We start from the raw sequence: 20,616 nt of genomic DNA, 5'->3' as shown, positions 1-20,616 counted from the left end.
GGATGCACGCACGCACGGACGGAGTCCATTTTAATACCCCCAGCAAAACGCGTTGCGGGGGATAAAAATATTCAGGACATCAACAAAGTTCACAACTTTATTATTAGAATAGTTGCATCAACAGCACAAAACACTGTCAAACTAATTTATTTGTATGACAAGCATAAAACCTTTAAAAGGTATTTCACCAAAATGGTTTTCTTGTAATATATACTTCCACTAATAGGACTTTATATAGTCTTAAAAAAGCACTTAAAAGTTGAAATATAGCACTGAGTATACCTAAAGCAAAGTAATTCAAGACAATTACTCCAAATCTCCCATTCATCACATTCATTAAAACACATATTTACAAACAAACAACACATCCTGTATATATTACTGGTATAACCCTTGATGGTTGGTCTTCAATCATATGTACAATATATGTCAATAAATCTACATGTTTGTTCATGATTTCAGTCAAGTTATTTTCACTAGGGCTTAGGTCAATCTGCATGAGGCTGTAATCTTACAAAAGTATCAAAGAATACTATTATGCATGAAATAGAAAGTGTCTTTATACACTTGCTATTCTGCCTGTGCAGCTATACTCTGCAGTCTGTGGTGATGTGGACGAGTGTCTCACAGGTTGGCCTTCTTGGGTTGGATCTCCTTCAGCTTCATAGCCAGCCCCATGTTGCCTGTGATCTTCAGTTTACCTTGGAAGAAGGCCTGGAAGAAGGAATCAGCATGCATGTATTATTGTCTCCAGATGACGACCCACCAGCCCTCACACAGGACTGCCATACAACAGGTGCAGGTGGACATGGTAAACAGCCTTGTTATCCACACTTAACACCATTCAATGTTTCTGTAGATTTCTGTGCTGACAGCTACTACTATAAATTACACAAATGTGGATTTGAAATGTTTCATCTCACATGTCACTGATTTCTTTCATCAGTGCAAGAACAAAATAGGTTGGTAGGGAGTTGGGGAAATGTACACTGGAATTTCCAACTTAGTAGATCAAGGATGTGTGAACAGCCTATTTCCATTTCTGGCAGATTTGATGAGACTGTTAGACAAAGCGTTATCTTAATCTCTATGAACATAAAAACGCTGTATGTAACAGTTAACTCTACTGAAATTGTAAATCATCTTCTCAAGAAACATTTTATTGCCAAAATAACTTTCAGCTGACTGTTTTGTTTTCCACTAATAATAATAATGGGAAGACGCCCAGTGATAATGTCCTCCACCTGGCAAATATCAACAATATTCTGACAATTGAGGCATATGGGCCTGAAAGGTTCAATATCCACATAGAATCAAATGTTTCTATTGCAACCTACCTGCTGTGGGTTCAGCTTCCCAGTCATCAGTTTCAGCAGATCTTCATCATTCATGGCAATGGTGACATCAGACTTGCCTACAACAAACAAGAATATGAGAATTCCATGAAGGATATGTAGGACAAGTACTCAACAAATAGTGAATGAAAGTACTCAACAAATAATGAATGAAAGTACTCAACAAATAGTGAATGAAAGTACTCAACAACTAGTGAATGAAAGTACTCAACAACTAGTGAATGAAAGTACTCAACAACTAGTGAATGAAAGTACTCAACAAATAATGAATGAAAGTACTCAACAACTAGTGAATGAAAGTACTCAACAAATAGTGAATGAAAGTACTCAACAAATAATGAATGAAAGTACTCAACAACTAGTGAATGAAAGTACTCAACAAATAGTGAATGAAAGTACTCAACAAATAGTGAATGAAAGTACTCAACAAATAGTGAATGAAAGTACTCAACAAATAGCGAATGAAAGTACTCAACAAATAGTGAATGAAAGTACTCAACAAATAGTGAATGAATGCCTTTTTACACTGTGTTTAACAATAATTCTACACTACCATAGTGATGGACACCCAGAAATGGGCTTCACGCCTTGTACCCATTTGTGGAATCCAACCCAGCTCTTTGTCAAGACGAGTGACACTTTTAATCACTAGGCTACCCAACAAATATTGATGACAAATGCAAGCACAGGAATATGTCCTCCATTCACTCACTCTGTGTGCCAAATGTGACTGATCCGCTTCCATTCTTGGCATCAACAATCCAGATTCCCTCTTTGCCACCTGCTCCCTTCACCTTGAAGCAGAACACACCTTTCATCTTCTTGACGATGTTGCTGCCATCCTGGGGAGACATAACCAACAACATGTGGCAATTCTCATTCTAATAATAAGTGGGTCACAGTCCTTGTCACAAACTGACATCACAGACACAACATTCTCAACGTGTCATTTCTCTGATCCACCCATCAATGAATAACCCATTCCATAACATATGTTCCATGATAAGATGGCTCCCTACCTTGTGTAAAGATTGATTAATTTCATCAATTCGTTATAGCCTACAAGCCAAAATTGACCAGTCAGTTTTTTATCTAAGAAAGTAGTATCTGTTTGAAAATAACAAATATTTGTCTTCAATTTTGCTGGAAAACACAATACATAACCTTTCACATGCTTGTATGCCTGGTTGAACCTTAAACTACAAAATACTACAAAGATTTAGTTTGGATGACAGTTCTGTTATGTGTGTTATGTGACATTACTGACAGTTCTGTTGTGCGACAGTCTTCAGCAGAGTATTGTACACAAGTGTCCACTCACTGCATCAATGGCCTTCTTGATCTCACTGAAGGCTGCTGCTGATTTGAAGTCGGATTCTGAGGAGGCACTGGCTCCCACTGCAGATATGCTGCTCCTGTGGACATAACATATTGGAACACATCACGGTTGGAGAAAACATGTGTGGGTAGTGTCTGCACCACTTAACATCTCAATCCTAAATAACCACAGACAAACAGACACAAACAGACAGGGAGACAGACAGACACACCAGGTTGAGGTTGTTGAACAACACCTTTAATGTGTAAATGAGATAGTCTGTAAATTCATGGCTGGCTAAATTAGCAAAATCATGTTTCTTTGTCATGCTCTGCATATCATTGTCTATCTTTAAATAATATCAAGTGAGCTCCAGAAATCAGTATATTTCCATTTGTGACCCCACCTTGGTTGTTGTTTTTCAGACATAAATGTAGATGCTCTCAGAACCTTTCTTAAGAAATAATGTTTTACTATACTCAATATGAAACCTACTGGAGGAAGGACAATACATGACTGACAGTGGTCTATAGTAAACATATGTCCAGTTACCTCCTGGCACCAAACCTATGACACTTGCTGTCTATACTCGGGGAATCCCATCCTGTTGAGAGCCACCACCAGGTTACCTTCTGGCACTAACCCTATGACACTTACTCTCTGTACTCACAGAATCCCATCTTGTAGAGATCCACCACCACGTTACCTCCTGGCACTAACCCTATGACACTTACTGTCTGTACTCGGGGAATCCCATCCTGTAGAGAGCCACCATCATGTTACCTCCTGGCACTAACCCTATGACACTTACTGTCTGTACTCGGGGAATCCCATCCTGTAGAGAGCCACCATCATGTTACCTCCTGGCACCAAACCTATCACACTTACTGTCTGTACTCGGGGAATCCCATCCTGTAGAGATCCACCATCATGTTACCTCCTGGCACTAACCCTATGACACTTACTGTCTGTACTCACAGAATCCCATCCTGTAGAGATCCACCACCATGTTACCTCCTGGCACTAACCCTATGACACTTACTGTCTGTACTCGGGGAATCCCATCCTGTAGAGTGCCACCACCATGTTACCTCCCCTATGGCACCAAACCCATCCTGTACCACCATGTTACCTCCTGGCACTAACCCTATGACACTTACTGTCTGTACTCAGGGAATCCCATCCTGTAGAGATCCACCACCATGTTACCTCCTGGCACTAACCCTATGACACTTACTGTCTGTACTCGGGGAATCCCATCCTGTAGAGATCCACCACCATGTTACCTCCTGGCACTAACCCTATGACACTTACTGTCTGTACTCGGGGAATCCCATCCTGTAGAGATCCACCACCATGGCACCTACCCTCACTGACACTTACTGTCTGTACTAAATCCCATCCTGTAGAGATCCCACCACCCGTTACCTCCTGGCACTAACCCTATGACACTTACTGTCTGTACTGGGGAATCCCATCCTGTAGAGATCCACCACCATGTTACCTCCTGGCACTAACCCTATGACACTTACTGTCTGTACTTTCATCCTGTAGAATCCCATCCTGTAGAGATCCACCACCATGTTACCTCCTGGCACTAACCCTATGACACTTACTGTCTGTACTTTCGGGAATCCCATCCTGTTGAGATCCACCATCATGTTACCTCCTGGCACCAACCCTATGACACTTACTGTCTGTACTCGGGGAATCCCATCCTGTAGAGATCCACCACCATGTTACCTCCTGGCACCAACCCTATGACACTTACTGTCTGTACTCAGGGAATCCCATCCTGTTGAGAGCCACCATCATGTTACCTCCTGGCACCAACCCTATGACACTTACTGTCTGTACTCGGGGAATCCCATCCTGTAGAGTGCCACCACCACTGCTCCACCTAGGCCAAGATTGTGCTGCAGAGCCAACTGTGCACCGTCCACCTGTCTGCGACCAGCCAAGCCACGCAGCTGCCAACTCAACTCTGCACACTGGGCCAGGCCTTCAAAACAATCAGAGATGTGTCACGTCTCAGGACACTACATCAGGCAGCATTATATTCACCATAGCATGTTTCTGTAGCCAAGTTCTGGACAAAGGCAACCTTTCATTGATTCTAAGTCAAGAAGGTGAAATGTTTAATTCCCCACACTTAGATTTTTGAGATTCACTGGTCGAGCGGTTTCAGGGTAAAAAATGATGAATAGTTCATGACAGAGGATATGAACATGCAGCGACATACTGCTTGCACAAAGCAAGATTAGTGTTAAGGAATACTAAACCTCTCATACTTTAACATACCTAACCTAAACAAAGTTTAGTGCCAAAATTGTATTGTACACATGAACCACAGCCAGGAATACATATTGCTTTACTGGTAACAATCATCCCATTTTCTGACCTACATACAGCTGCACCACAAGGCACTGATATTCACTCAGGCAGCTGTTACACTTTACCAACATTACTGCTGGCAGCGACACACAATGGGCAGGTACCAGCTTACATTGCAAGTATTCAATTACCTTTTTAATCTAAACTATGAACAAAGGTAAACATTTTCAAATTACAGTAAGCATGCTGTTCTATTTAATGAAATTTCTACTTTCATAACAATCTCCATCACTTCTAAATTTATCTTTCATCAATCCTTCTGCAGCTACCAGATCCAGTTATATCAACAGATCATCACAAGATATTAATAATCAGCCAGATGCACTCCACCAATAATCAACAAAAGGTATAATCAACACTTACAATGCTAAATCCAAGATGAAATCAAAGGAAATGAAGTCTGTCGGTGGGAACAAACCAAACTCATATAGCCTCTACTTTATCAATCTTAATGCAGGTCCAATAGTGTGAACCTTGGACCAGAAACACTACACACTGCCCAATCACATAAACTACCCTTGAACACAGAGATTAGGTCCAGGTTAGTTTATAGCCAGCCTACCTGTTGCTCCAAGAGGGTGACCTTTAGATATGAGTCCACCGCTGGGGTTGACAACATACTTTCCTCCATATGTGTTATCACCTCTGTCCACCATCTCCCCAGCTTTCCCTGATAACACACAGACATGCCGTTTAACTGTGTACTACCTTCACTCTAGCGGTACCTTAGCAGTGTTGGACTTTGAACTGAACTGAGGCCTCTTTCTTCAACATTACCCCTTTAACTATTGCTCACCTGCATATGTAGTCCACTGTCTAAAATGTACAAAAGTTGTAACTGGCCCTGATATTATAATATTTTCAGCATTAATACTGAGCTAGTTTATAAACCACACTTTCAACTAATGATCTGAACAAAACAAGATGGCATAATGCATGCCCTGAGAAATAAAGAGGCCAAAGTTCAGCTTCTCTAGTACAAAACTTCAGGCGTAAATGGTTACAAAGCCAAATGCACATTTTGAAAAAGATCAGTAGCATGGTCAATAAAGGTCAAAATACATTAGCTAAAGTTGTTACTAGACACGTTTTAAAACCCCCCAAACAAATTCTATTTAAATTAAAGCATTAATGAATGATGTCCAGTTGACTCATGGCAGATAAGAATACTTCTATTGTAACAATAGTTTAGATGACAGATTTTATTGCACAAGTAGGTTTACCCACAATGAACCATCAGGAGTTTTATGTTTAGTGGAAAGGCTCTTCAGAATGTACAATTAGTTATTACAGAAACACTAATTTCCTAAATATAGAAACATATGAAAAGGCAATGTGTCAATGCCTGTGTATAATTTCCTGCAATGAAATCCATTAGTTTTTACAGTTATTGCTTGGAAACAATGCCTTGAAATGTCTTTAATAAAGTCCAGATCGTTCCATGGCAACACAAAGAAGTAAAGAAAGAAAAATCTTAAAACAGCTGATCAGCTGATGATAATGCATATGACAAATTTCATTGAAAGATATTGAATGTGTTTCAATTCATGATTTGGAATGGGATGGGAATGCTACAAACGCCACCAAGAACCAAGCTCCAAAACATGAAAATGCAACATGTAAGCCTCACTAACTAGTAACCTCGACTTATCTACCACCTTTCTTACATATGGAACCATGAAGGCTGTACAACAGTCATAATAAGTTTGTGTTTCAGTATGGCGACAACTAGGGGCGACTATTGAGGGGGAAACAACTATTGCACAAGTGATAGTCTATTGCAACATACTATTGAGGGGGAAACAACTATTGCACAAGCGATAGTCTATTGCAACATACTATTGAGGGGGAAACAACTATTGCACTAGTGATAGTCTATTGCAACATACTATTGAGGGGGAAACAACTATTGCACAAGCGATAGTCTATTGCAAAATACTATTGAGGGGGAAACAACTATTGCACAAGCGATAGTCTATTGCAAAATACTATTGAGGGAAACAACTATTGCACAATAGTCTATTGCAAAATACTATTGAGGGAAACAACTATTGCACAAGGCGATAGTCTATTGCAACATACTATTGAGGGAAACAACTATTGCACAAGTGATAGTCTATTGCAACATACTATTGAGGGGGAAACAACTATTGCACTAGTGATAGTCTATTGCAACATACTATTGAGGGGGAAACAACTATTGCACTAGTGATAGTCTATTGCAACATACTATTGAGGGGGAAACAACTATTGCACAAGCGATAGTCTATTGCAACATACTATTGAGGGGGAAACAACTATTGCACAAGCGATAGTCTATTGCAACATACTATTGAGGGTGATAGTCTATTGCAACATACTATTGAGGGGGAAACAACTATTGCACTAGCGATAGTCTATTGCAACATACTATTGAGGGGGAAACAACTATTGCACTAGCGATAGTCTATTGCAACATACTATTGAGGGGGAAACAACTATTGCACTAGTGATAGTCTATTGCAACATACTATTGAGGGGGAAACAACTATTGCACAAGCGATAGTCTATTGCAAAATACTATTGAGGGGGAAACAACTATTGCACTAGTGATAGTCTATTGCAACATACTATTGAGGGGGAAACAACTATTGCACAAGCGATAGTCTATTGCAACATACTATTGAGGGTGATAGTCTATTGCAACATACTATGGAGGGGGAAACAACTATTGCACTAGTGATAGTCTATTGCAACATACTATTGAGGGTGATAGTCTATTGCAAAATACTATTGAGGGGGAAACAACTATTGCACAAGCGATAGTCTATTGCAACATACTATTGAGGGTGATAGTCTATTGCAAAATACTATTGAGGGGGAAACAACTATTGCACTAGTGATAGTCTATTGCAACATACTATTGAGGGTAACTAAGCGATAGTCTATTGCAACATACTATTGAGGGTGATAGTCTATTGCAAACTATTGAGGGGAAACAACTATTGCACTAGTGATAGTCTATTGCAACATACTATTGAGGGGAAACAACTATTGCACAAGCGATAGTCTATTGCAACATACTATTGAGGGTGATAGTCTATTGCAACATACTATTGAGGGGGAAACAACTATTGCACTAGTGATAGTCTATTGCAACATACTATTGAGGGGGAAACAACTATTGCACAAGCCGATAGTCTATTGCAACATACATACTATTGTGATAGTCTATTGCAAAATACTATTGAGGGGGGAAACAACTGTTGCACTAGCCATAGCATTGCGATAGTCTATTGCAACATACTATTGAGGGTGATAGTCTATTGCAAAATACTATTGAGGGGAAACAACTATACTATTGATAGCTCCATTGCAACATACCATTGGGGGTGAAACAACATACTTATTGAGGGTGATAGTCTATTGCAAAATACTATTGAGGGGGAAACAACTATTGCACTGGGCGATAGTCTATTGCAACATACTATTGAGGGGTGATAGTCTATTGCAAAATACTATTGAGGGGGAAACAACTATTGCACTAGTGATAGTCTATTGCAACATACTATTGAGGGGGAAACAACTATTGCACAAGCGATAGTCTATTGCAACATACTATTGAGGGGGAAACAACTATTGCACTAGTGATAGTCTATTGCAACATACTATTGAGGAAACAACTATTGCACAAGCGATAGTCTATTGTCTTGAGGGAAACAACTATTGCACTAGTGATAGTCTATTGCAACATACTATTGAGGGGGAAACAACTATTGCACAAGCGATAGTCTATTGCAACATACTATTGAGGGGGAAACAACTATTGCACAAGCGATAGTCTATTGCAACATACTATTGAGGGGGAAACAACTATTGCACAAGCGATTGTCTATTGCAACATACTATTGAGGGGGAAACAACTATTGCACAAGCGATAGTCTATTGCAACATACTATTGAGGGGGAAACAACTATTGCACAAGCGATAGTCTATTGCAAAATACTATTGCGACGAACTATTGCAACTCTAAATCTAAGTTTTTTGTTTCTACCATCGATTAATTGCTATCGGAGCCGCAACAATTGCAATTCATCGATAGTTCGATGCATAGTTACAGCACTAGTGCAGAGCTCCAGATAAGATTTAGCTCATGTGTGTACTGTACCCACTGTATTTTTGGGAGTGGGTATTATGAATGTTGAGTGGGTATTTCATTTTCCGTTACCCACTGCTTTCAAATATGTATGTATTTCAGTCATTTTACTTACCTAAGTATTATGTCATTGAGCAAGTTTACTAAGCAGGTACGTTCTGCCTTATGTCATACCTAATCAAAACCAACTTAAATATAATGGAAATGATTACATACAAAATTACTCATCCTATACTGACATTATAACACTTGTCCTATACTAACAGTACAACTTGATAGCAATCAATGTCTTTTTCATTACGCAAGCAAATTCTATAAATATATTCCGTACACATTTGTTTTAAACTCTACCTTTTTAAATGCGTAATTGGTACGCAACAATTATTTTTCAATGCGTAATTCTATGCGTATTTTACCCGGATACGCAGCTTATCTGGGCCTCTGCTAGTGGCAACACTGAAAATAGGATTGGACCCTAATGAACAAGCTTGTGGCAACAAACATGTTGGTCTAGAAGCCAGACCCCTAAAATGCTAAAAAAGTGAAGTTCTGATGACATGATTTTTCACAATCAGGAATGATTTAGCTTTGATTTACAGCCGGTTGTCATCAGCTACCGTGCGTGACTACCGTGCAGGGGCCCTTTTAAAGTGCAACATGTCATGTCAGTTATGGCTATATATTAACCGATAGGTGGATGGTTTAATTTAATAACTCTGGTTTGGATTGACTGATTTTCACCAAAATAGTAGTTTTGGAATGCTCAGATCATGATTTAAAATTGTGGACAATAATATTACACATATGCTCATCACAAAAATATATTTGAGTCCCTTTTGAGACTAAGTCCAAAACGTTTCCATGGAAACCAAGAAAAATATCAATCATACCAAATATGTCGAAGATACTGTTGCACTATCATTAAAATCACACAACATAAAAGGAAGCTCTCAAACGTATAATTCTATTATTACAGATGTCCGTCTCTGCTCATCAAAGAATGATCAGTCAGTCATGTCATCATAACGCAAGCAGCATTTCCTTCATATCAATTTGTATTTCTTTTTCTTGATAGTCATAGTGTATTCCCAGTTGATATGTTAGTCAGTATCAACAATGTCAAGACTACGGGAACATGTTTCCACATCTGAAGTACACAACAGGTTCAACCTCTTACAGCTACACCTTCCTGTACATTGACGTTTACATGCACAGATATCTAGTGAAGGTCCACGGAAACGATTTAGTCTTAACTTATTTGCAACTTTGTCACAGAGGAATATTTGATGAAGATCTATTACGTATTGCTTTAAATACAAAACATTAAGTGCCTACTTTTATGGACAACTCAAAGATATTCCTAGATAATATTCATATAAACATCTTGCTTCTACTGTAACATTAAAAAAAATATGCAGGCCTCAGTTTTAGTAATATGTAATGATATACACAAAAGAGTTACACATAACATGGTCATGACACTACAAGCATCGACCTTCCCAAGTGGGATACGATGGCATGCATCAAACAAGTGAGTGAGAATGACCACCTGATCACATTAGTTCCCTCTTACAACATGGGTTGCTGAAGATCAATTTTGACCCAACATATTTGTGAACCTGTGAGAATGGTTAATGAATAAATACACAGTCAGTCTCATGACGTGGATAGTAGATCATTCCAAACGCTATTATTGACAACACAATGTATGTTGCCAATATCAACTGGTCTCTGCATAAGTCGTACCTCAGAGAGCCAATTGACAAGTTGCATTTAATTACTATCATCTATTCAATACACGCACAGAAGGTGGTATATACATTGACAGACGCTTTAGAATTAGATTTTGCGCAGAAAACCTTGAAATGTCTATACATACTGACAGTAGTGGGTGACCTCATCTAGATGGATACTAAAAGACCAACTGTCATTCATTTCCCGATTTCAGTATGTCATATGACTATGTTGTCCTTCAGGCAGAGAGTGAATGAATCGACAATAGTTCTCGCATCATGGAACTGGCTCACATGAATCACTATCTTCATAAGCTGATGAACGTGGACAATACAATGTCAGCTCTAATATATTGACATACCTCACCTAGATGAACATTACCAAGTCAGCTGCATTGTTCCAAAAGATATTATGAAGTCACTAGCTATGATCAGCAGAGCATGTTTCAAATGAAGGACATCTTCTACTTGCCCAAATCTATAAACATATTTTCCGAAATACGAACGCTAATATTACTAGGAGATAAGGTTTTTTTATATGCGTTTCCCTCCTTGTAAGAACCACATTCGCTCTGTATCGCTGGGACCTTACACATGCCAGTAGTCGGTCTCATACTCTAAACTTTCAGCCTAACCCCTCCTGTAATGCAATAGTCCAAAATTAAGCCAGTCTAGACCCCCACTGGCTCTGAATCTCCGAGTTCACTTGGGCTAATTCAGTATATACAGATATATATGTCGTAATCAAAAACTTGCACGCTGTGTAGCCCTTTTATGGCACTCGGTTTTGTGCGTGTATGTTTATTCGATGCATTTGCATAGGCTGGGGCTATTCAATGTGGGGAATGTACTTTGTACCCATGTGGGGAATGTACTTTGTACCCATGTGAGGAATGTACTTTGTACCCATGTGAGGAATGCATTGTGTACCCATGTGAGGAATGTACTTTGTACCCATGTGAGGAATGCATTGTGTACCCATGTGAGGAATGTACTTTGTACCTAGTGAGGAATGTACTTTGTACCCATGTGAGGAATGCATTGTGTACCCATGTGAGGAATGCATTGTGTACCCATGTGAGAAAATTTATTTGTACTCATGTGAGGAATGTACTTTGTACCCATGTGAGGAATGCATTGTGTACCCATGAGAGGAATGCATTGTGTACCCATGTGAGGAATGCATTGTGTACCCATGTGAGGAATGTACTTTGTACCCATTTGAGGAATGCATTGTGTACCCATGTGAGAAAATTTCTTTTGTACCCATGTGAGGAATGTACTTTGTACCCATGTGAGGAATGCATTGTGTACCCAAGTGAGGAATGCATTGTGTACCCATGTGAGGAATGTACTTTGTACCCAAGTGAGGAATGCATTGTGTACCCATGTGAGGAATGTACTTTGTACCCATGTGAGGAATGCATTGTGTACCCATGTGAGGAATGTACGTCGTACCCATGAGAGGAATGCATTGTTTAACGATGTGAGGAATGTACTTTGTACCCATTTGAGGAATGCATTGTGTACCCATGTGAGAAAAGTTCTTTGTACTCATGTGAGGAATGTACTTTGTATCCATGTGAGGAATGCAGTGTACCCATGTGAGGAATGCATTGTGTACCCAAGTGAGGAATGCATTGTGTACCCATGTGAGGAATGCATTGTGTACCCAAGTGCGGAATGTACTTTGTATCTAGTGAGGAATGTACTTTGTACCCATCAGAGGAATGCATTGTGTACCCATGTGAGGAATGCATTGTGTACCCATGTGAGGAATGCATTGTGTACCCAAGTGAGGAATGTACGTTGTACCCAGCAGAGGAATGCATTGTGTAACGATGTGAGGAATGTACTTTGTACCCATGAGAGGAATGCATTATGTACCCAAGTGAGGAATGTACTTTGTACCCATGTGAGGAATGTACTTTGTACCCATGTGAGGAATGCATTGTGTACCCATGAGAGGAATGCATTGTGTACCCATGAGAGGAATGCATTATGTACCCAAGTGAGGAATGTACTTTGTACACATGTGAGGAATGTACTTTGTACCCATGTAAGGAATGTACTTTGTACCCATGTGAGGAATGCATTGTGTACCCATTTGAGGAATGTACTTTGTACTCATGTGAGAAATGTACTTTGTACCCATGTGAGGAATGTACTTTGTACCCATGTGAGGAATGTACTTTGTACCTAGCAATGTGAGGGTTTTGTACTGATGTGAGGGTGCTTTTATGCTTTAACCTCTTGTCAACTCTAAAAATCACTGAATTAGTCTCCTTCAGAGTCATTCTGCTAAAAGATGAATATGAAAAGTGTTCAACTGCTGGGACTTTTCAATAATAAACTAACACTATAATCATTGTGATGAAACAGTTGCTTGTTACCTTTGTCACAGAGCCCAAGAGCTTCGTATGTGATGAGCTCATTGCAGGAGAAACAGTCATGAAGCTCCACTACATCCACGTCATCTCGCTTTACACCTGCAGCACACCAACGTCTACATCAACATCTTCACAGGTAAGAAACCGTCTCCATGTCATGTGTCTTTTAACAGTCTTATACGAAAAACGTACAAGGACTTTGTTTCAGGTTTATCATAGTCTCATTGGTCCCCCATGATAGCACACCTGACAACCATTTACATGATGTCTGCCAACAATGAGCAATCAATCAACATATTGTCGGTTTATCCTTTGAAGGAAGGACGTTTTTACAAAGGCACTTTATCACAGAATGTGGGTGTATTCAGTATATGTTAGTAAATCTACATACATAAACACTACCTTTCGACAATCCACTGTGCAAGATAAAAGTAATTAATCTTTCAACATGTTATCGGTTAATCCGTTGATCAATGTTTGTTTCTTCAACTCAGATGATAATTCCTCTTGCTGCACTTCCATGCACATTTTACAAGTAATACATTTGCCACCTCAGACCTTAATTTGCAATGTTGAGTATTTACTCCAAACACGATAAATGCTAAATGGGAACCTTTGTCGAGTAATCTGAGTGGTGTTACCACTAATCATAAAATTCATTAACAGACCATCAAGTGAATGATGACAAATAACATGTGTAGGTTTATACCACCAAACATGGGTGACAGCAAAGGAGTAGTATTAAATTCCTAACAAAACTTAGGTGTCGACGCTGTTTTGAGGATACGAATGGAACTTCATTGCTGTATAAGAAATACATGTACTAAAGTTAAAGATGAATATACCTACTTAAATTTTAGATTTTCCTAGCAATGGTTGATTTACTTTACGGATTCAAATAAATCAAATGCGTGTTATTAATATCATAGGTCCATAGCTATCACATTGTTATATGACATGATTAAATATTGAGGTAAAAACACAGAAATAGGATCAAATTTAATCAGACATAGAAACCTGAAATCTGAAAAAGTCTACACTACTGGGATACTTTATTATAATCAGACAAGAACTACTGGGCATATTTTCAAATAACAGCATCTGATGGACAGCTTCCCAGTCCCCGTGTCCGCCACAGTCGAGGGAGCAGGGACTAACCACCTGACAGCTAGATGACGTAATTAGATTGGGGGCATGACACATGGATAGCTCTGAATCAGTGCCCCTTTAACATGATTATTCAGTGGTACAAAATGAAATCATACTATATAACTAGAATACAAACCTGCTTTTTGGAATACTTCATCAGCAGCCTTTTTGGTCATATCAAACCCCACCTGAAATATGATTTGATAGACTGAACTGTCTTAAACAACTGAATAGGACATACACCTCCACACAAAGGCAGCTTTGTTAATACACCTTCAATTAACCTGGATGTGTCCAACATTCCCATATTTCATGTGTCATGCTACTGGGGACATTAAACTATATACAAATGAGACTAAATAAAACACTTAGATCTGCTGAGCAGTGAAATCCCCTAAACACTGCAAGACAATCTGTTGGCAGAAATCCCTTTTACTTTTGTAATAGATTCTTTTACAAGATGAATCAGGTACCATGCAATAGATTTTGGTTATGAATTGTACATCAAAGGGTACAATGTTTTCCCAGTCCTCAACTGTACATGCATCTTCACAGGTGACTTTCCATGAGCTGATTTGCTAGTGCATCCAACCAAGCTGTGTCTTACCATCTTCATACAACTGTTTTCATTGAAGGCTGAGGGTAGGTCTGTGGCCATCTCCATAGCAAGTATCTCCACAGCCTGTTCCTGCAGGTTGTTGTTCCTCACGAACTCCTCACTGGCCAACACTGCAGCACCTGACCCGTCGGATGTGGGACTACAACACAACACCCAACATTACAGCTCTGTACAGGAAAACACTCAACAGTACAGCTCTACAGCACAACACCCAACATTACAGCTCTACAGCACAACACTCAACATTACAGCTCTACAGCACAACACTCAACAGTACAGCTCGGTACAGCACAACACTCAACATTACAGCTACAGCACAGCACAACACTCACAGTACAGCTCTACAGCCACAACACTCAACAGTACAGTACAGCTCTGTACAGCACAACACTCAACAGTACAGCTCTGTACAGCACAACACTCAACAGTACAGCTCTACAGCACAACACTCAACAGTACAGCTCTGTACAGCACAACACTCAACAGTACAGCTCTGTACAGCACAACACTCAACAGTACAGCTCTAAACCACAACACTCAACAGTACAGCTCTGTACAGCACAACACTCAACAGTACAGCTCTGTACAGCAACACTCAACAGTACAGCTCTCTACAGCACAACACTCAACAGTACAGCTCTGTACAGCACAACACTCAACAGTACAGCACAGCTCAACACTCAACAGTACAGCAGTACAGTCATCTACAGCACAACACTCAACAGTACAGCTCTACAGCACAACACCCAACATTACAGCTCTGTACAGCACAACACTCAACAGTTACAGCTCTGTACAGCACAACACTCAACAGTACAGCTCTAGCACAACACTCAACAGTACAGCTCTACAGAACAAAACTCAACATTACAGCTCTACAGCACAACACTCAACAGTACAGCTCTACAGCACAACACTCAACAGTACAGCTACAGCACACAGCACAACACTCAACAGTACAGCTCAACACTACAGTACAGCTCAACAGTACAACAGCTCAACAACAGCCTACAGCCTGTACAGCACAACACAGCACTCCAACATTACAGCTCTGTACAGCACAACACTCAACAGTACAGCTCTAAGCACAACACTCAACATTACAGCTCTGTACAGCACAACACTCAACAGTACAGCTCTGTACAGCACAACACTCAACAGTACAGCTCTGTACAGCACAACACTCAACAATACAGCACAACACTCAACATTACAGCTCTGTACAGCACAACACTCAACAGTACAGCTCTACAGCACAACACTCAACATTACAGCTCTGTACAGCACAACACTCAACAGTACAGCTCTGTACAGCACAACACTCAACATTACAGCTCTGTACAGCACAACACTCAACAGTACAACACTCAACAGTACAGCTCTGTACAGCACAACACTCAACAGTACAGCTCTCTCACACAGCACAACACTCAACAGTACAGCTCTGTACAGCACAACACTCAACATTACAGCTTGCTCCAGCACAACACTCAACATTACTCGACACTTACCAACACTGTAGCTTGGTGAGAGGGTCATGTATCTTGGGTGAAGACATGATCTGTTCCAGAGAGTACTCAGTTTGGAACTGTGAGTATCTGCAAACACAAACTCTTATCCTCCAAGCTCCGAACAAGACATGGTAGGCTACCAACATATAGCCTGACAAATTACACACAGCATGAAAACATTTGACAGACTCATTTCACCAATGTCTGTAATTTTACATCAAATTTGATATCTAATACTTCCCTGTGTCTTAAACAAAATTTTGTCTCATTTCTGTAAAAAGTGAAAAGCAACCCATCCAAGATGTAAATCCCAAGCCTTCATTCTATCTTTTGATTCTGGACTACAATCCAGATGAGTCGATCTTGAGTGGGACTCACCGTACTTGTGAAGAAAATTATTAGGGCTGTAACGATGCATCAAACTATCGATGGATTGCAATTGATGAGTCTCCCCACAGTAAATTAACCAGTGGTAGAAATGAAAAACTTAACCAAACCTGAAGAGGTTTTCAATTCTTCGAAGAGAGTCGTCCTTGGGGTACATATTATTGCATTTTCCAAGCTGAAAATGTCCTGTGACAGTTGTATCAATGTTTTTTGAATAAAAAGATTGTACAATAAATAAACTTTTTTATTTATTATACGGCCCCTACCTCGTGGAGTTACCTCCCGTTACGCATGCGCACCAACTGGGTAAGCACCTAGGCCCGTATCATCATTCCTTCTGCTGAATAAATCAGTGAACAGAATTGCGGGGAGGCGGGAGGCCCTACCCCAAGGACGACTCTCTTCGAAGAATTGAAAACCTCTTCAGGTTTGGTTAATTCTTCTTCATAGAGATCGTCCTTGGGGTACATATTATGCATAAACACAGACTCCCAAAGACCGGAGGCCAGGGAGGAGGGAATTCTGTCCAAGCACATACAAATAGCTATCGTCAATTGAATAATGTAACAGACGCCATAACACTCACCTGTCACATGTCCCAGTTTTCGCTTCCGCGAGAGGCATTGTGGGAGGAGAACTGACAGGGAGGATTGTACTTAAAGACGACCTCAGAGGTTCGCATAGCAAGTCGCACATGGTGCGAAATGTAAACAAAGCCCCACCCACCTTGTGTCGATTAGTGAGCACCGTAGGGGGGAATGTCAAAACGCTCACAACCGACCTAAATACTCCGTAGAGGATCGAAATGAGGTTATTTAGCTCCCATTAGCGGACATGTCAATAAAACTCAGTATTGACCAGCAGCGTCAACAAAAACCAATGAACCAAGACTCACTCGGTCAGGGTGGCAGGACACTGTCCACTGGAGAGAACAGAACGGCCAAAGCTCGCACGATTACGGGAATGTGTATCGAGCTGATAATGATGAATAAACGTGCTAGGCCGGCTCCAAATAGCGGCAGAGCAGATCTCTTCAATGGGGAGTGCCGATGCAAAAGCTTTTGATGCGGCTACTGCCCTGACCGAGTGAGCCTTCAACCCCTCAGGGGGAGGCTTGCCCTTAGCCTGATAAGCGGCACAAATACACGAAACTAGCCAGTGAGACAAAGTCTGCTTGCTCGCCGGCACACCAGCCTTCCCGCCACCGTAACAACAGAACAGCTGGGTACCCGTACGGATTCCCTGCGTTCGTTTGATATAGACTTTGAGGGTCTTACGGACATCCAACGGGTGAGTGCTCGTTGCAGAGGTCCCCGATGTGGAAGGCTGGGTAAGAGTGGGAAGTTCGATAGGAGCTGTCACATGGAAAGCGTGATCGACCTTCGGGCGGTACGTATCCGGGAGGTGAATACTGACACGATTAGTGTGAAACACAGTCAGCGCCGGGTCGGACGACATAGCATGTAAATCGCCGACCCTACGCCCAGATGTTACCGCCACCAGAAAAACAGCCTTCCAAGTTAACAACTGGTGTGAGAAAGTTGGACTGGAAGGCCAATCGAGCACAATTGACAAATCCCAAGGTGGGCTGGTTCGCCTGACAGCAGGTCGAACCCGTTCCGCGCCAGCGAGAAAGCGCTGTACGAGAGGGTGCTCCCCCAGAAGAGCACCATCGACAGGGGTGTGAAAAGTGGAAATAGCGGTGGAGCAGCCGTGAATGGTCGAAGCCGCCAGGCCTTCTTCCAAACGAGCTTGCAAAAACTCCAAAACTCGGACTAAATCCGCAGAAAAGGGATCTGCAATCCCCTATCTGAACACCAGCACGCATAGCGGGACCACCTATCCTCATACTGAACGTTTGTCGAATCCCGCCTCGAAGCCAGAATTGTGTCTGCAACTGCTGCAGGAATTCCGCGTGCCTCAAGGCTAGACCTGACAGAGGCCAAGCCACCCATTGAATCCTTGGATTGGGGTGGGACGCTCTGTTCTGAGTGAGAATGTCCGGTCGTAAAGGTAATAGAACAGGAGGCTGAGCCAGAAACCTGAGAATTACCGGAAACCAGCTCTGTGGCGGCCAAAGCGGTGCCAGTAGCACAAGCAGCCGAGCTGGCTGGGTGGACAGCTGTGAAAGGACCGCGGGGAATGAGTGGTAACGGCGGGAACGCCCAGAGCACTTTGCCCGTCAATCCAGCAGGAAGGCGTCGGCCAAGCGCCTTCGGTCCGGTATTCGAGAGCAGAACACGGGTGTCTGATTCATCCCGCCCGGACGCAAACAGATCCACCTGGAGCGACCGGTACAACTGGGAGATAACTCTGAATATCTGCTTGTCGAGCATCCACTGCGTCGCGGGGCCAGGATCCGCGAGAGAGTGTCTGCTTTCGCCGCGTTCTCCAGCCCGGGGAGATAAACAGGGAGTACCTGACAACCGCTGACTGGTCGCACCAGAGGAGAAAGTCCCATGTCTCCCCGGAGGAGCGCTCGGGACACCGTGCCGCCTTGCTTCAGGATGTACGACATGGCCGTCTGGTTGTCCAACTGAAGACGAACCACCTGGCCCTGGACATGCTCTCGGAAGCGCTCGAAAACCAACCGCACAGCTCTCAGTTCCAACACGTTGATGTGAAGGTGGGCTTCGGCTTCGGACCAGAGTCCGGACACCGACAGACTGCCCAGAACACCCCCCCAGCCCGTGAGGGACGCATCGGTCTGAACTGTAAGAGCTGGCGTCGGGATTTCCAAGGGGATCCCCTGGTGAGATTCCCGACATTGGTCCACCACTGAAGGTGAGGTGTCAACCACCCGGGGACTGTGAGACTCTGCTCCAGGTCCTCCGAGTGAGCCCACAGACTCGCCAAAGCTTGCTGTATAGGGCGCATCCTCAACCGCGCCCGCCACACTACAGAGATCGTTGCCGCCATGGTGGTGCCTGGGGCTGGGAGAGGAACAAAGACACCATCTCCCGTACTCTGGTGACCCGGTCGGGCGACAAGGAAACTAGATCCTTGTGTGTTTGGAACCTCGCCTCGAGAAAAACCAAGTCCTGGGTGGGTACCAGGTCAGATTTCTTGAGGTTGATGTTCCACCCTAGTCGAACTAGAATGGCTATCACTGTGTGAGTAGCATCTAGGCTCGCTGGCTGTGTTAGTGCGCCGAGCAACCAGTCGTCGAGGTAAGGGTAACAACGCCTTCCTTGCGAGCGAGCGAGGGTAGCCGGGACTAACATGAGCTTGGTGAACACCCTTGGGGCAGTCGATATGCCAAAGGGGAGCACCCTGAATTGGTAACACATCCCGTCGTAAGAGAACCGAAGGTACTGCTTGAGCGATGGATGTATGGGCACATGCAGAATCACGCATCCTTGAGGTCGATTGGCGTGAGCCAATCGCCCGGGCTGAACAGAGGAGATCACCGAGCGCAGTGTCTCCATCTTGAAGGATGGTACTTCTAGCATGCGATTCAACCCCATGAGGTTGAAAATGGGACGGAACCCGCCGTCTTTCTTCGGGACGAGGAAGTACGTGGAGTAAAATCCCGCCTGTTCCTCTCCCGGTGGAATGCGCTCGATTGCGGACTTGTCCAGCAGAGCCTGAACTTCGTCGCGCAATATGTCCGCCCTTGCCTGAC

General features: G+C 42.3%; 1 protein-coding gene across 1 annotated transcript in view; it reads right to left on the bottom strand.

Annotated features, from left to right (window-relative positions):
- Positions 1-83: 83 nt before the first annotated feature.
- The window catches only part of LOC124292508 (sterol carrier protein 2-like), a 40,640-nt gene continuing 20,107 nt past the window's right edge, over positions 84-20,616 (bottom strand). Inside the window, exons 9-18 of the mRNA XM_046729626.1 lie at positions 16,605-16,691; positions 15,082-15,232; positions 14,611-14,662; positions 13,329-13,424; positions 5,630-5,737; positions 4,522-4,675; positions 2,677-2,770; positions 2,068-2,197; positions 1,338-1,414; positions 84-714 (exon numbers count right to left, since the gene is read on the bottom strand). Coding sequence (XP_046585582.1) covers positions 625-714; positions 1,338-1,414; positions 2,068-2,197; positions 2,677-2,770; positions 4,522-4,675; positions 5,630-5,737; positions 13,329-13,424; positions 14,611-14,662; positions 15,082-15,232; positions 16,605-16,691 — 1,039 coding nt within the window. The 3' untranslated portion in view covers positions 84-624. The remainder of the gene's footprint in view (positions 715-1,337; positions 1,415-2,067; positions 2,198-2,676; positions 2,771-4,521; positions 4,676-5,629; positions 5,738-13,328; positions 13,425-14,610; positions 14,663-15,081; positions 15,233-16,604; positions 16,692-20,616) is intronic.

Source organism: Haliotis rubra, unplaced genomic scaffold (genome assembly GCF_003918875.1).
Source record: "Haliotis rubra isolate DU_JTF1 unplaced genomic scaffold, ASM391887v1 Scf52, whole genome shotgun sequence".
Lineage (NCBI taxonomy): Eukaryota > Metazoa > Mollusca > Gastropoda > Lepetellida > Haliotidae > Haliotis > Haliotis rubra.
Note: the sequence above shows the minus strand (reverse complement) of the source record. Positions and strands in the feature narration are given on the sequence as shown.